The sequence below is a fragment of the Stigmatopora argus genome, chromosome 13 (assembly GCF_051989625.1).
Source record: "Stigmatopora argus isolate UIUO_Sarg chromosome 13, RoL_Sarg_1.0, whole genome shotgun sequence".
NCBI classification, from domain to species: Eukaryota; Metazoa; Chordata; class Actinopteri; order Syngnathiformes; family Syngnathidae; genus Stigmatopora; species Stigmatopora argus.
In genome coordinates, this window is record NC_135399.1 from 7,617,786 (window position 1) to 7,635,518 (window position 17,733).

General features: G+C 38.4%; 1 protein-coding gene across 1 annotated transcript; it reads right to left on the reverse strand.

Moving 5' to 3' along the window:
* Positions 1–26: 26 nt before the first annotated feature.
* Positions 27–9,165, reverse strand: LOC144087304 (indian hedgehog B protein-like). The gene is made up of 4 exons (XM_077617725.1): positions 8,301–9,165; positions 6,973–7,130; positions 6,162–6,265; positions 27–2,610 (listed from the first exon to the last, which is right to left on the reverse strand). The coding sequence occupies exons 1-4, from the start codon at positions 8,607–8,609 to the stop codon at positions 1,946–1,948; spliced, it is 1,236 nt and encodes a 411-aa protein (XP_077473851.1). The 5' UTR covers positions 8,610–9,165; the 3' UTR covers positions 27–1,945.
* Between the last annotated feature and the right edge of the window lie 8,568 nt (positions 9,166–17,733).

Consider the following 17,733-nt stretch of genomic DNA (forward strand, 5'->3'; position numbering starts at 1 on the left):
TTCCATCCAAATAAAAAAGTACAATCTTGTTTGTAATCAAAACAACTTTATGTCTTTATGTTAAACATGTCATATGAATATAGAGCATTGCCCCCTAAACCCAGCCCAAAATACATTTACAACAATGTTTTTGAAAATAGATCTTTAAATTATATCTGAGAAAATAGCTTAATGTACATATTTGACAAAACCTTTAGTATTGGTATGAAGGATACTATAGTGCCTTGGAGTTCCTTCATAATGGCAACACCTGAATCTTCATCAAGGATTTACGGCAAAAGCAAATGAAAAAAATACTTTAAAATTTGTATTTTATGCACGTTTGCTGCAAATGAAGTGTGAAATCGAATTAATGGAATGAAAATGAAAGGAGAAAACAACTTTTACATAGCCTGGTATATGAAAAATAGCATTACACAGTAGTTAGTACAATCTGAACCAAATGTATTCTGTTCGATACTAATGACAAAAAAACTGGGACTTAACAATGAACATGTTGGACATTTGTGGTATTTTTTTCCTCCGGACATAAACCTGTTATAAAGAATATGCATGAATTAACAATAAAACTATTATTTTTAAAAGATGATTAAGACAACTTTGTAATTTTCTTGCATCAGTGCCAGAGCATTCCCTGTTTTACATACAAATGTGGTAACACATCATAAACTATAAATATTTTGTTTCACTGACATACAAAGCACACAATGCATTAAAGAAATTTGAGGTCATTTTATCAAAACCATAAGGAGAGAATGCAAACCTGAATTTTAACAATATCCCTGAACTGTATGACTACAGTATTTTTTTAGTTTATTTCATTGGTGACTTTTAGTGTAGTGTTCAAGGCACATGACCAGCTTTTACATATATTATAAACTACCACTGAATATCCTCCAGACAGCAAACGCAGTTACTTCTGCTTCTGTACAGCACCAATTAAGGGTATTGCAAATATATCATAACATGTAAACACGCCATGATCTATAGTATTTACAGTAATACTTTGATATTCTCTTAGAATCAAGGTGATGAAGTGCTAGTACATCCCATTGCTTGTGGTTTACGATTGAGTTTGAACAAGTTATTCATAAATTATTCTACTGCTTCAAATAAATCAAGCTTTTAGAACATTTTTACATGTTGCTCTCAAGTGATTTTAAATGTCATCTTACATTTTTAAATTTCATTTTCTTCTGCTTTGTCCCCATTTTCAAACCGTAACCAGAAATATTGCCTTGCTTGGTTAGCAGCCACTATGAATTCAGCACATAAAAACGTGGAAATAAATATACAAATATATTTTTGCCGAATATTAGTTTTAAAAAATGACACCAAATGAGGCAATGTGATGAATCAATAGACAACAGTAAACTTGAAATGCAATTAATTTCATTACAGAACTACTTAAATAAACATGTACACAAATAATGTCTCATGTATTAGTTTTCCCTTGCTTCCAATTCCTCCCTGTTTTACCTCAATTCTCTTTGCTGTTCTCACAATCCCTCCCAAAATATATACTCATATGTAAACTCATATTCATTGTTTAAATATTTTTCATCTAATAGACCAGATTGTTGACTATTCTTTTCTCATTAAATGCAACAACATGGCACAAGCGTTCAAATCCTAAGGTGCTCCAAGGTATCATTAAATATCATGACAAAACTCAAATCAGGAAAAAAACCAATGATTTTGGAGTGCCTCTATGAGACTTTTTGTGTCTTGCCACACCTAAAACTCAATAGCCGTATTAAAGTGTGATTTCCAAAAGCACAAATAGAGAAAACATTAATTCTCTTTCTTATTTCTAGTCTTACAGCACAACGAGACAAGTGGAGTGAATATAACAACATAACCATAGAATAAAACAGTTATTTTGGCGGAAAGCTGTGAATTATCATTTTAAGTACAAACTGACTTGAAAATAATCATTCTTCTGTCAGAGTCCTCGCTCATTTCCCAAGGGGTGGAAGTGTTTTGGGTCCAGTAGCATTTCCCCGACCCTCTGCAGAAGCCGAGGGTACCAGTGCACTCCATCAGTTTGTTGTTTTGCAGAACCCATCAATGTGCGGACCAAACGCAGCGGGGAAAGAACCCAGTGGGCCAAATGATGATTGTCCACAGCAGCGTAACATGATGCTAAAACTCTGTTCACCACTATAGACCCGTGCTGGGTCAGCGGGGCATACAACCCAGTGCTCCGCTTCTCCCCTACAAAAGTCACAACCGCTTGTGTTGTTTCCGTCCCTTGTGAGGTCAGTAAACACTGACCTGGCTGCACCTCGCTGGCAAATGATGTCCTCACATCTTCTTTGCCAATTTCGTCTGTGCAGTCTGTGACGAAAATGAGGTGTGCCGCCGTGAGCGTTATATTAAGTCCAGTGTTGGTTCCGATGAGAGTGAAAATCTTTGAGACATTAGACTGGAGATCCAAAAAGGATAGAACTGGACTGTAGAGAAGCGGCCCATGCCCATCAGTTGTAGATGAAGCCAAAACACGGTCACTGGGATGAAGATCACGCATCTGCTTGGTAATTCCGCTCTCAAGGGTAACTTGAGCATCGCCTGGGAAACAACCACCAGTTTTGGCTGCGACGGAATGTTCTGTAAAATTGAGACATAAACTTCAACATGAGACAAGTATAGGGAACAATCTTAACAGAAGCCAAACTTCTACATATATGGTGATCCAACATCTCACTGCTTCATAAATCAAGTTAGACTTTGACACCACCCAAAGGCCAATATTATCGTGATAGATTAGAGGCAGAAAGTTTCTAACCCTAACTCTGTTTTACACATCTTTTCAGTCAGCATTCTTACAAAATAATGTTTTCACACAAGACATCAGTGTATGCCAAGTCATAAAAACTAAAAATTAGGTGCATGACGGTATCACCAGTGACTTAAATTTTTATAGAGTAAATGGCGATTAAAAACTTAGCCACAGTGCATTTTGAGTCATGTAGGTAGACCACAATGCTAACATCTGGTATACAAGTGTGACCTACATGATCCAAAATGTGACGCCCACATATGTGAAAACCTGGCTTAAATTATAAATATATATTCATTCAACCTTTTTCAACAGCGCTTTGTTTTATTTATTCAAACACTTGTTGTTATATCATTTGTAGGTGCTGAATCTAACTAAAAACTAACAATATGTGGCAAAACATTATATGCTATGCCACATTTAATACAACACCAGGCACCGGAGACCAACAAAATGGCCAAGGTGACTACAATTCAGGAAAATGTATGCATGGCTATGCAAAGGACTAAAAATTACATGTTGGCCAGTGTAATCATTGTATTATTATTACTATTATTATTATTTCCTCCCAATGTTTTTTTTCAAATACATTCATGCCTCACATACCTGGAACTCAATACCATATACTATACGTGAACTCCAGTCTCTGAACCTCTTTACCAATCATTTAAAGCCTGGCTGCTGGATGAGCAACATTGTTATCACAATACTGCCTAGACCCATACTATTTGTGTATGTCTCATAGTTTCTGTGCTGCTTTTAGTCTTTTTCCTGTTTGTTTTAAATTATTTTATTTTATTGATTTTATCTTGTGTTTTTAACATCAAACTGCCCAAGGGACTAAAGATGGCAATTAGCCTTGGGCTATAATCTGACATATTTGTACGTATATGTTCATTAATATGTATTTTCCCTTACTAAAAATATATCAAAATCCAAATAACAATCTATACTTGATATAATAAAAATAATCCCAATATTTACCTCATTGCTTCTATTGACAAAAATAGATATACTATTCATTTAAACTGTGAAGACCTGGGAAAAGTTGCAAAAAGAGTGTGACTACTAGTTTCGACTAATTAAATACTAAAAACAAACTTAAGTCCTTACAGACCTAGCATCTACATACATGGACATCACATTTTAGGTCATGTAAGCCACAATGTTAATATTTGGTCTTCAATTGTGGCCTAGACCCCAAAAATTATTTGAATATTTTTATGAATAAATACAAACAAACATAAATACAATCCTAATGCAACCAAAAGTGTTAATAATAGCACAAAGAAAACAAAAACAAAAATACACTTTATGAGTATGGCCCTCAATTACACTCTAAAGCTGTTTTGAAAATGTCATCATTCCCACTCAAAATGTCTAGCGCCATAAGTGGCAGCCAGTGATTTAAAAGAATGCCCTATAAGGGATTAAATAAAGTGTAAATTGTTCAAACTCAAGAAAACTTTATCCACAAATACCGTTTGAATTGATTTTTATTCTCAACTGACTTGTGAAGGCAGTGACAGACTACCAAATAGGGTTTACTTCCTTGTAACTGTGTACTTCAAGGGGGCTCTTTAAGACAATTTTAGACAAGGTGGCAAAAGGAAGTAGTGAGTGAGAGGTAATGGATAACTAGCTGATTGTATCTGAGCACGGTCTTGGGTCCGATAGACAGAAAAGTACATTTGAAAAAAAAGCAAGTAAAATATGAACATGATTGAGGTTGGAAAGACTGAAAGAGAATATGAGTAAATGAACAGTTTACAGCAGTTTCTGGCATCATATAAAATCAGTTTGCAAGACTTAGTAAACTTAAGCCACACTCATATTTGATTTACGCATGTAGGTGTCTTAAGTAAGTCTTAAGGTGGTCAAATATTTGTCAAAGGTGGGTATCTCCAAGTATGAGACATGCAGAAAAGGAGGCCTGCAACCAGGAGGTGATAAGCCTCAGATAAGAGATCTGAGAAAAACCTACCAGGGGAAAAGCAACAGCAAAACAAAGAGAGAGTTAATCATCTCACAGCCTACTAACCTCAATGGACTGCTAGAATGTAGCTTGGCATCAAATAACTGGTGGTACCAGACTTGGGTCTCAAAAATGTTTTAGCAGTAAGAATGCCTTGTGATGGAATGTATTCAACTATTGTTAACTCTCCAGCCAGTAGATGATTTGTGTTCCATGCTTCAGATATACAATCAGTACCTTATCGCTTATCTGATTATTTTTAAGTGCTTCGCGTCTAAATAATGCACAACTATCAAACTAGAACACAGTGTTGGAACTGCAACAAGAATATTTTGAGAGATGATAAGAACATGAATGAGGCAGGGTTTGCCTAACCATTCACATTCACATATTCCGTTGACCTTAGATAGGGTGCATGTTTTTGGATTGTGCGAGGAAGTCAGAGGACTCACAAGAGAAGCCACGCAACATGCAAATCCTTCACAGCAAGGCTTCTCCAACGCAGATGAAAGGGAGTGGTACGAATTGCTATTCTACTTTGCCAACTACGTGTGAATCAGACATTATAAAAAAACGTTCGAGATATGATTCATTCATTCATTTTCTTTACTGCTCACAGAGGCCGCAGAGGGAGATGGAGCCTGTCCCAGCCAACGACAGGCAAGAAGCGGGGGACACCTTGATTTTGTTGCCAGCCAATCGCAAGTCACAAGGAGACAGACAAAGATTAACGCTCACACTCATAACTAGGGACACTTTAGTCTTTAACCAGGCCACAATGTATATTTTCAGGATGTGGGAGGAAACCTGAATTCCCAGAAAACCCCCACACTCCCCCGGGGAGAAGATGTGAACTCCACAGAGGAAAGGTGGAACCCACCGGGGATTGAGCCCTTGATCTCAGACCCGTGAGATGAATATGCTACCACTCCCTCACAGGGTCAATTTATAGAGTTTCCATTCAAAAAAAAAGATTTTGAATTGAATTTGTGATTGACAATCAGTGGGAGTTGATACATTTTAGTGCAGCTTACATACCTGATTTGGCTCCTGATACTTGTAGTTTCACCGAAATAGGAGAAAACTATTTTACATTTAAACCAGGCAAATAAAAATAGTGCAAAAGAACATTGTTAACTAATATACACCATCAAATTCATTCCGTCACTCATTACTCAATGAACAGGGCTGTTGAGACTATGAACAGAAGCCTAAGCATTGGAAATGCAATTGAAGTTAAGCCAAGTGGATGGCTTGCATCTTTTCATCAAATTCAGTACTGCCATTGATTATTAAATTTCCTTTGTACCGTTTTTTTTTATGACTCAAAACAAACAGGTGATAAGAAAACAGACAATCACACATCTTACCGTCACGTACACCAAATTGCTCTCAATGACTTACCTGATTTGACGCTACAATGAATATGGGCTTTAGACTCATAGTAGACCCAATCAAATCCAGCTTCTACAGCAAGCCGAGCCAACATGGCATATTTGTTTCTGTCTCTGTGAATTTGAACACAATGTCTCTTAATGTCACAAATATCACCTGGCATATATTACTACTGAAAATATTTTAACTTTTAAAATGCCCTAATACAAGAAGTACTACACTAAACATTAGGGGGAATTTGCTACAATTTCATTCCAAAGCATTCACTTAACCCTTCATCGGACAGGTGACTATGTTTAGTAATCAAAATAATAATAAACATAAATTCATAAAGATAGTTTTCAGAAACCCTCACAACCCTTAAGAGGATGTGTTATATGGAAGATGAATGAATGATGAAATTCATAAAGACCTGGCATTTACATACGTGGACATAATTTTTGGGTCATGCAGCCTACATTATTAACATTTGGTATTCATGTGTGGCCTACATGACCCTAATTATTATTTATTCATTCATATTCCGTACGACATATACTCACAGGGATCACGGGGGTGCTTGGAGCCTTTGCCAGCCAACTATAGGCAGTAGGCGGGGACACTTTGAATTAATTGCCAGCCATTTGCAGAGCACAATGAGACTATCAACCACTCACTCTCACACTCACACCTAGGGACAATTTAATCTGTTCAACCAGCCTATCATGGATGTTTTCAGGATGTGGACTGGTTGTGAATGATTTATCTTTCAAAAGTAACCAATGACTTGAATGACTGCCCTATAAATGTCTAAGTTATATTTGTCTGCCATATTGCTTACCTGTCTGATGTGGTGATGTCCACAGCACGGCCCTCATAATGCAACGAGTCCTCTGAGTGATGGCCGTCCTCATCCCAACCCTCTGTGACTCTCAATTTTACCCTAGGCCACATGTTCATCACAGAAATGGCCAAGGAGTTCAACTTGTCTTTACAGCGCTGTGAGTAGGAGATTAGGAATGCCATTAAAACCAGAGTATGAGTGACTGCTTGGTTGTACCACAAGCTAAAGAGTTAAAACACCAGCGGCTGTCTATTTTCGTACAATCAGTAATGCATACAAACCACCTAATTACCATAGTAGTCAATGACAAGTTGTGTAAACTTAAAAGGTACAGTATTTTCTTTCTATCATGTGAAAGATCACTAAATATGTTAACAAAAATGACTTCATTAAAGGCAGAGTTCACATGCTCTAAAAAGAATTAGCTTTACATGTACAGAGAAACATCGGACATGTCTCATTCATTGCACCATATAAGCCACCCGATGGTGAAGTGCTTCTATCGCTTGACATGGGTGCAGCCACCATGGGTTCGATTCCTCCTCAATGCCTTTGTGATTGTGAGTGTGATTGGATGCCTGTGTGTATGTGTGATCTGTGACTGACTGGCGACAAATTTAGGGTGTAGTCTGCCTTTTGCCTGAATTGAGCAGGGATAGGCTCCAGCAACCCAGATGGGTAAGTGGGGTTAAAAATGAATGAATACATATACCATTTGAATATTTGACTTTCTTGACATACTAACATTTATATTTATTGTTAAAAGCTATATTCTGACGACGATAGATTTCCAATCATGTCACTGTTTTTATCCTTCTGTTGTGGATTTATCGACAGTGAACGTCCAATGCATTTGTAAATTCAAATGGATTGGACATCTATTGCTTTCTGTTGCTGTCAATGGCAGGCAAAAAAAAGAACACTAAAATACTACCATTTCAGGAAAAGACATTGTTTTAGTGTACAACTTGCCGTAAGAATTAAAAAATAACACAAGTTTAGGAAGGCTGTTCTTCATTTAGTGAAAATCCCTTAAGCTTATGCCGGATCCAAAACTCCGGAGGTGAATCTATGAATCAATGAAATCAATCATTTTGGTTTAAATATTTAACTGACAGCAAACACGGAGCGCATAGTTTGATGCGACTGTGAGGTTTGCTCATTTTGAAGTGATTCATGGACACGGTTAACCATACAGGACTTAAATCACTTGCATGGGACAAATGCGCGTCTTCGTCTGCACGAGCGCACTGCAAAGTTTTCCCAACTCTCCTCCTCTTCTTTCTCCTCCTCCTCCCCATCCTCACCATCATCATCTTTCTTACCTGGGTCATCAGTCTGTCGGCACCAGTGTCCTCTTCATCCTTGAAGATGATATCGGTGTTATAGTTGGGTGTCAGCTCCTTAAAGCGTTCCGAACTGCGTGTAATTTTGCCCTCGGGACGCCCGCTCGCCCCCAAAGTTTTCTCGGCCACGTTTGGGCTGAATTGCTTGTAGGCTAGCGGGATGAGCTTCTTTGGGGGGCGCCTCTTGCCGTACCCCCTCCCCGGTCCGCAGCTCTCCGAGGCAGGTGCGAGGAGGAGGAGAACCAAGGCGCACAGAGGGGCGGTGAGACGGGGGAAGGGGATCCGCATCGCCCCTCGGAGGGAGGCCTCTTCCGAGAGAGATATGCGTCTTCAGTGCGTCTCTGCTTCACCTGTCGAATCCATGGTCCGGGACAGCCGCGGTCCCCAATCGGTCCCCAAATCGCTCTAGGCCAGCGGGCATCTCCACATCAGGGCACTGTGATTCGGCAAATTCCCACTTTGAATGGAACACTTAAATGGCTCTGCCTCGGAGAAACAGTCGTGGGTGTGCAGGCTGTAAAGTCCGTGGATTTAAACAAACAGGTTCAAAGTCGATGAGGTGGGTGAGAGAGGAAAAGAGAGAGAGGAGAGGGGGGTGGGAGAGGGAGAGAGAGGAGAGAGATAGAGAGAGGCAAGAGGAATAGAGAGAAAGAGAGAGACAGACAGAGAGGGAGAAAGAGAGAGAGTGTGAGAGAGAGAGAAACTACTGCAAATCCATTTTTTTATGTGGTGGTCTCTGTCTCTTCTTTTAATCCGTGGCGTGTCACAACATCATTGCAAGGTTGTTGTTGTGTTGTTGTTTTTTCTTCCATTGAGAGAGGACAGCACTCAACAGGCTGCAGCTTTCCACTTGAATTGACTCCCCTTGAGTGACGAGCTGTTCCTATTTCAGACCGCACCCTGCCAGTCCTGCCCTCCTCTCACTCTCTGCCTCATGTGTCCCAGCTTTGCCACCCACCCCGCCCCTCGTCGTGGGTACAGTGTGCACGGGAGAATCATGTCCGCACACAAGCGCGCAATCCAATGCAGTGGCAGACATACCAGAAAGAACTTTTGTCCTTCAAGCTTGCTATTTATCAGCTATGTCTTTTGTGCCCTTGTTTTGCTTTGCCACCGATACATTTTCCTTGAGGAAAAACGTATATGTTGATGTATAGTTATTCATATGCTTTAGTTTAAGGGTTTTCTTACAAGTCTCCCAAATCATGCATGTTGGGTTCTTTGAGGTTCTTCTCTATAAAACTAGGAGTGAACATGAATGGTCGTTTGTCTTCATGTGTCATGCGATTGGTTGGCCATAAGGCACTACACCTCTTGTCCAAGTCAGGTAAGAGAGGCTCCAACTCTCACATGACAATGAGGACACACACTGTAGAAAGACAACATATGGAATTCATACAGTGCACTACATGATACAAATTGTGAACCTTTAAAATGTGTTGTAATGCTTTTTTGAACATTTTTTTCTCTATGATATTGCAGGTAAGCAACCAACATATTATTATAACATACATGTTGATGCAGATTTTTTTCCATTTGTTTTATGCGGGTACAGCTCCTGCTCCCTAAAACAACTTACAAGCAATAGACATTATATTTGACAGACAAGTTGAATTTTAGATGGCATATATATTTTCTGACTCCTCCCAACCTAATGGAATCCTTGATAGCATGTTTTCCTGAACAAATTGGTTAAAGCAGCACCAAAATTGATTGAAAAATATATTCTTAATTAATTGAATAACCATGCGCACACATATGCACAACAACACATTTCAACCCACTTGTTTTTAACACAAGCAAACACATCTCCTCCAAATTAGCTCCTCAAATATTTACCCACAGAAATTCAGTGGTCTCCCCTCAGTTTCTTTGGCCACCTTCTTTGAATGAACTGAACTGTATACAAGACTGAATGTCCACACACTTTATGTTTTATTATTTGCGAGTGTAAACACTGTAAAGTATTTTAGCAGCACTGCTACGTTTCATGTTGCATGATGGAGGGCAGACAACAAAGAGAGATTCACATAGACGGCAAACAGCCAAACATAACTGTGTTTACATTTGTGCTGAAATAGAACATCAAGTGACACTTGTGTAGAAATTTCCAGCAAAGGCGCCTACACGCTGACCTGGGAAATCTAACTTTTTTCATAAAGGTGTTAGTGTTGCCTTTGAGTTGCTTCCAGCTTTGTAAGGAAAAGCCTCTCAGGAAAAGCCTCTCTTAAATCAACTTAGAAGTAAATATTACTTTGGAGACCCAGGGTCTAGTGATAGAACTCACTGCAGAAAGACATAATTTTACTGCATTAATGTAAGAAGCTCCTAATTAGAGTTCGACTCCATTCACTCAGTGTAATTGAATCTTAGAATACAAATATAGATTCATATGGTCATTTTCCACATATGGTTTGCAATATTGTATAGGTTAATAAGGTAATTTTCTAAATATTGTGCGCAGAGTATTATTGTTGGACTCTTTGTAATCTGTTTGTTGAATTTCTGAATCTAAAGTAGACCTTGATTGTTTCTATCTGTTCCTGTTTGGTATTGGATGACCCATCAGTCAGCAACAAACAAATCTCAAATGTGAGGCTTTGTTAGTATCAAAGTAATATTTTCCGTGGCAAGGCTGAGAAAAAGAAGAAAAATAAATACTGTGAGTGATAGTAAAAAAAAACACAGAGAAAAGAATTGCTTTGTTTTATGACCTTAATATTTGATATGTTACTTTGTTTCTGTTTTGGGTAACATTGTGAATACTGTGTACATTCTTAAGATAGTCCACAGTAGTTGAGCAGTTTCATGTGAATACTTTGCTGACATTCATAGCACTTGCCAGACTAGCAGTGCTTTTAGTGAAATAAATAATTCTCATTCAATTACATTGATGGAAATAGGAATACAAGAATCCAAAAGGAGGACAGCATAAAATAATGTTAATGATATGTGTGACATTTAATTTCAAGGCTGTCATAGATGGGGGCTGGCATTAAATCAATTTCAACTGGTCAAAATGGATTAGATGTCTATCGCCATCAATGGCAGCCAAGAAGTTCATAGTTTACACTTTTAGTGGGGTTTTGATTTACTGGGACTATGTCAGTTTCCAGGTCAGGCATTGACAGGTAATGTAGCATTTCTGTTCATTTGACTTAAGTATAAATTAAATTAAATATCCTTTCCCTGGGTTGACCTTAGTTTAATGTTATGTGCTGGATGTATAAGTGTATTTCCGAATGCACAATTAACAAATGCGCCAATCCAAATGACATGCACCACAGCAGACCGCCTGATACTTGAGCCTTATGTGCTCACGCATTCAACCGCATGCATGCAACGGCAGCAAGCGTATGCAAATTTGTAAGTATCCACATTTACTCAACCACATGTTTTCCTGTGACTATCACATTTAGTGGCTGTGCGTGAGTGTGTTTTTGTGTGTGTGCCATCCTTCCTTTGAAGATCATAAATACGGGCGTGGCCCCAGCCAGGCACGCTGCCTATTCGGCGTGGCTGTCGACAATGCCTCAGAAGTGGTCACATTTTCTCATCCATCCTTCCTTCCTTTCATCCGTCTGTCTCCCAGTTCGTCTTCGCCTCAAGAAAGGACACCGTGGTCTTTCAAGGAGGAAACAATTCGCTTGGACCAAACCAGACACCCCACCCCCCAACCAGGGCTCGATTTCTTTTACGTGTGCCTTTTCCGACAGACTTCTTCGGCACTATTGCTATGGATCACATGCTTTAAGGTATGAGCTTCAGCACACATGCAGGCCGCGCATATTCAAGGCATGTGTTCACAGTGCACATTCACATGGTCACACTCACACGCACAAGAAAAAAACAACCAGAAACAGTTTGCTTTCTCATTGATGTTTGTTAAAGTTATTAATTTTCTCTGGAAAATAAGAGGCCACACTGGCAGGACAGAAGAAGATGGGTGCCAGGCCCCTAATCTCCATTGACTTTTATCTACTGCTACAGCCCAATGAGTCCACAGAAGAGGTCCTTTACATGGGCCCTAGGGTTACACACGCATACTCGAGCTGTAACCAACAAAGAAAAAGAATCAGAAAAAAATGAAAGGAAATGTTGAGGAAGAAGCAAAGAAAACAAGACGGGATGTTAAAGAAAACAAGACGGGATGTTAAAGAAAACAGACCAAATTAAACAAGGCAATGTGGAACACATCGAGAGATTTGGTGTAAGTAGGGAGGTTGACGGGGTGAGAGTGACGAAATGGCACATTATCTGGTAAACAAGTGAGTCCCGGTTGTTTTGCAAGCAGGAGTAGCTAGCGTGTTTGTGGCTTGTGGCAGATTGTTGTAATGGGGGTTAAAGGACGTTATGCTCAAGGTAAGAGCAGCTGGTGGGTAAAACCACCAACCCTCTTCCTCCTCCTCCCGTTTTTGTCCCTCCACACACTGCAGTGCCCAACCCCTGACCACAATAAACACCTAAAACTACATCTTTATATACAGGGCTTCTAAGTATTTGGGGTGGTTCAGACAGAGATCTCATAAGTCTTAATCTTCCATACATGTGGATCAACTATGACTGGATATCTGCTCTCGAAGTGTAGCAACTGAGGGCATCTTTTTTTACATCAGTTGATTGGGAGAAAGCCAGCAGAACACAAAAAAAACTTGGTGGTGAAGATGGTAAAGAAATGCATCAGGACCATTCCTCTTAAGATTAGCTCAGAGTAGTGCACTTTGGTAGTGTACAGTCTAAATCTATCTCAGATTTAACGGGTTAGGCTAGCCACCGCACAGCTAAAGCAAACAAAAAGCTGCGCCAAGTGACTGTAGTTCACTGTTCCGTGATACCAAGAACATGAAACTTGCACACATATGCAGGTAGGCATAGAACGGTGGTTAAGCATTCATGCATGTTGTCAAGACAGCACTGCAAACACAGATGCAAATTCCTTAACTCTTTCACTGGCATTGGCGATAGTAGACGTCCAATCATATGGCTCTCTTTTTATCCGTCCGCTGTAAATTTAAGTAACTTTGACACTAATAATCATAAATGAATGTTGGTTGACTATCAGCCCTTTAAATTTAAAAAGGTTGGATGTCTATTGCAGTCACTGGGAGCCAAAGAGTTACATTATTTGTAGCTTTAAAATTGACCAGTTGATGCAGTGATTTGGAAGAACAAACACTCGGCCAGCTGCACACAAATTACTACCTCTTAATATACTTCAATCCCATATTAATAATTACATTGGAAAAGTCCCAAAATAGGACACTTTTGGTTTGGGTTGAAGAACATTTTTTTTTGTATTCCGCACACTCCTGCATGAATTTGGTCAAATTTGTATGAGTTTCAATAGTTGGGCCAGGCCAACAGTAACTTGTCAATGTCCACTTTATGTCAATAAGATTTCATTCTCCCTTTTTCCCTCGTGCCCCCCTCTTACTCAAACTCATTTTTCGCTCTTCTGAATGTGTGCCACATCTGTGGGATCTGTGGTTATGTTTCTTCGCTCAGAATGGATTCACCAGCTCAAAAACGTCCATATTATATTTATATTTTACTACACCGCGAGGGAAGCCATGCCAGCTGGGCCAAGGAACCTTGAGCAGAAAACAGACACAAGTGGGGGTGGGCCAATTGAGAAGGAGAGGGCGATGAGTGAAGGGACGAAAACAAAAAGAGAAAACAAAGTGGCAGATAGATAAATGGGCTAATAGACAATAAAGATCAAAAAAGAGTTGACAACAGAAAATTAGGCCAATTAAACCTTTATGCGGCCAGCAACCAGTAATTTAAAAAATATATATATATATACAAGTGTGAATTACATCGCTCAAAATGTGATCACAAGTCTTATTATATATTATTATTATTTTTCTATTAAACATTACTGTTTTATGTATGATTTTTACATATATTTATAAACATGTACATTTATAAATTAACTAAAGGGTTATTGGATTGGATTGGATAACTTTATTCATCCCGTATTCGGGAAATTTCGTTGTCGCAGTACCAAGAGGGTGAGAATGCAGATATAGGAAAGGCATTTTAGACATAAATAGATAGGTAATAAGTAAGTTAATAAATAAAATAAATACATGAATAAATATATAAATAAATAAGAGTGTTGCTGAAATATATATACTATATACAATTGTGTATATATATGCATACATACACATAAATACCCATATATAAATGTATATATATACATACATACACATAGATGTACATGTATACATACGGTAGGTCTTAACACAGCCATTTGTTTTGTTAAAGAGCCTGACAGCTGATGGGATGAAATGAATTAAACAGAAATGAATAAAACAGAAATACTGTGATTAGAACACTACCACATCAATAACATGGAAGTTGTTTTTCTTCCCCTAATAATATTTAACTCATTGCTTGTCATTGACAATAGAAGTATAACTCATCTTAACTGGGAGAACTAGATATGAGATTTGATCATTCATTGCAATTGATGGTGTGAAACGACTTTCCATTTAAACTGGGATGCTGGTAGTGAATTGCGATTCATTGTCAACCTCTCCCAGTCCAAATGGTGCCATCTATATCAGCAAATGAGTTATACTGGTTGCTTACAAAATGTTTAAAATAAATCCAACAAAAAGGGAATGGGTTCTCATGACAATTGTGCAGGAAACAGATGCCAAAAAGAAAAGAGGCTGTCATTACATCACACCTTGCACTGAAAATACTTAACTCATTTTAGTCTATGGCTGTTTTAGAATTATGTCCCACATCACAATGCGTTAACAGAATTTCACAGAGTGTGAATATTCAAGACAGTTCTAAGTTTGGGCAAATGTGGACATTCATCCATTTATGTATTTCCTATATCGCTTGTCATCATTACGGTTACCATGGGGATCAAAAGCCTTTCCTAGTTGAATTTGGGCTAAGACAACATAGGACATCTTGTCAGCCATTCACACCCAAATCCTCAACAGCTCAATTTTTTTGAAAACCCCCAATCCTCTTCATTCTCTAAATCTGGGCTTGGTTTACAACAGTTGATTCGTAGCAGTCTCATTTATTCATTAGAAAATAACTATAACCCATAAATGTTGGAACGGATGAACCAAATAAAGCATTATTGCAATGTTATTTGTTAGAGCCAAAATATTTAAAAAACAGATAGGTTAGATTTTACTCCATATTATAATTTCTTGATCTACATGTTTAAGTAAAGGCTATACAAGAAAATAGCTTTCATTAAATGTTTGTATCCAGGTAATTTTGCATCAAATATATATTCTATTATCCAGTTTTGTTTATTGGGGCAACAGTCTAAGTAGGAATTTTCAGATCTTCCTTTAACAAGCAAATGACTCAATCTTGAGGTGTTCCCAAGTGGGCACTGACACATACTGTAGTCCCTCCACCACATCTACACACACATCACTAGGACATTGAAAACATAGGATCTCTAAAGGGACATACAAAGAAAAAAATATTGTCTATATTGTGGATACACAGAGGAAGAAGGAAGGAAATAAGGAAGAATCACATTTCCTACCAACACAAATACGTAATAGGAAGAAAAAAAACAGCGGAAAAGAAAACAGATAAAGACCACAAGAAAGTACAGAGAAGGCGAGACAGAGCAAATAAGAGAGATGGCCTTCTCAAAGATTGGTACTGATCAGTTGCTCTTTCTGTGATGCGGCTCCCAGTTTCCAGCCCAGCGATTGGTCAACTGCATAATTCGGAACATGCTTTGCCACAATCCCACAACGCCACTTCAATGCTACCGCACTGGTACACCACTCTGCGGCTGCAAGAAATGCTGGCTGGCACAAGCAACGTATCAATAAATTCATTACACATTTATACTAAAACATATCTCAAGTTACACTGTTTCACAGGAGTGGTATTTATAGTGAGTGTTTTTCCATGTGCCCATACGCCTACCCATGCCCAGTGTTTCACACACTAGATCTGTGCTGTGGTGAGACAGCTGTCTGACAAGGTGCCATTGGCCTCTCAGGTCATCTGTTTCTGAAAAATAACAGAAAACAAGAGAAAAGAGTGGAGAAAAAGGATAGGAACAAAATGTCAGAGGAAGTTCAGAGGGACAGGTGAAAGTGTAAGCGCTATAGCTAACGCATTAGTGTTTAGTGGGCAATTACCGCTCTCCCCAACACCAGTTGTGTGTTTACGTTACCAATGCCAACACAATAGCGCAATACCTATGTAATCTTTAAAACCTCCAGACTATTGAGGGACTGTGCGGATACCGCAGTCTCAGTCTGCAGAAGGTCCCCACCTTGTGGACTTCCTGTGTGTGGCTCCAGTTTTTTTACCTAGGTCTACAATGTCTTGTGTGTCTTGTGTCTGTCTTGCTACTGCAACGAAGAAATTTCCCGAATACGGGATGAAATAAAGTTCTAACCTAAGATTAGAAACTAGGAATTTTGAGCAAAGGTGCTTAAGTGTGTTAAGAGTTAAACTAGGCATATTGTTTTATTTATTCATATATATGTAGGTTGATGTTTATTTTACAGTCAACATTCATTAATTCATATTGCATGCCACTTTTGCTTACGAGGGTCGCGGGGGTATTGGAGACTATCCCAGCTAAATATGGGCAGTATAGGCAGGAGATACCCGTATGTTTAGACAAGAGTTCTACTTCAAAATGTGTTGTTTCTTTCTGATAAATTGTTAGTATGTGTATTTTGCATAGATTTCCTTGTTTATGTACAGAGTTGAGAATAGTCTGCATTGTTTTAATCCTAACTGTAGTCTACTAATATTTATTTCATTTAGTTGAACTAATAAGTAATACCAATATTTTTTAATACATACTGATTGCATTTGGATGGTTTGTTCAGATGTAATTTAGGCAATTAGAATGCAATCATCTACTGAACTATTTTACATGATTTGAACAAATGTGAATGAATCTTTACAAAGACAGTAAGAATTGTGCATTTGGTAATTGATGATGTGTAAGAAGCTAAACCAGTAACAAAACAATATATATGATTGATTTACAGCATGAAATAAACATTGTCTGATCATGTTGATATATGAACAAGCTTTACTGACAATTCTGAAAAGTAACTTTGGTGCAGACTTTTGTGCTAAAGCTACGTGAGAACTGCCAGGCAATAGCAGTGACCACAAAGAAGGTTACCATGACAATGACAGAGACACTTTTCTCCTTATTATAAGCCTCTGTACCATCAAAATGACTTTGAAGCTTTTATTTTAAGAGAAAATTGCTACACATTATTGCTTTAAGTAATTGAAAGGCTACAAGTGCTGTGAGTCATTTCAATGAACAACTACAAAAATAATTGCCATAGAATTACAGTACTGTGAATTGCAACAATATTGCTTAAAAAAGAAACTCAACTGACCTTGAGGGAAAAAAAATGAAATAAAG

What these genes read in the sequence shown, in the direction of transcription:
- LOC144087304 (XM_077617725.1), bottom strand. Translation starts at nt 8,609, where the DNA reads ATGCGGATCCCCTTCCCCCGTCTCACCGCCCCTCTGTGCGCCTTGGTT. An exon ending in GACATCACCACATCAGACAG is followed by an intron (nt 6,266 to 6,972) that starts GTAAGCAATATG and finishes TCAAATTCACAG; the next exon opens with AGACAGAAACAAATATGCCA. An exon ending in TCATTGTAGCGTCAAATCAG is followed by an intron (nt 2,611 to 6,161) that starts GTAAGTCATTGA and finishes TCAATTTTACAG; the next exon opens with AACATTCCGTCGCAGCCAAA.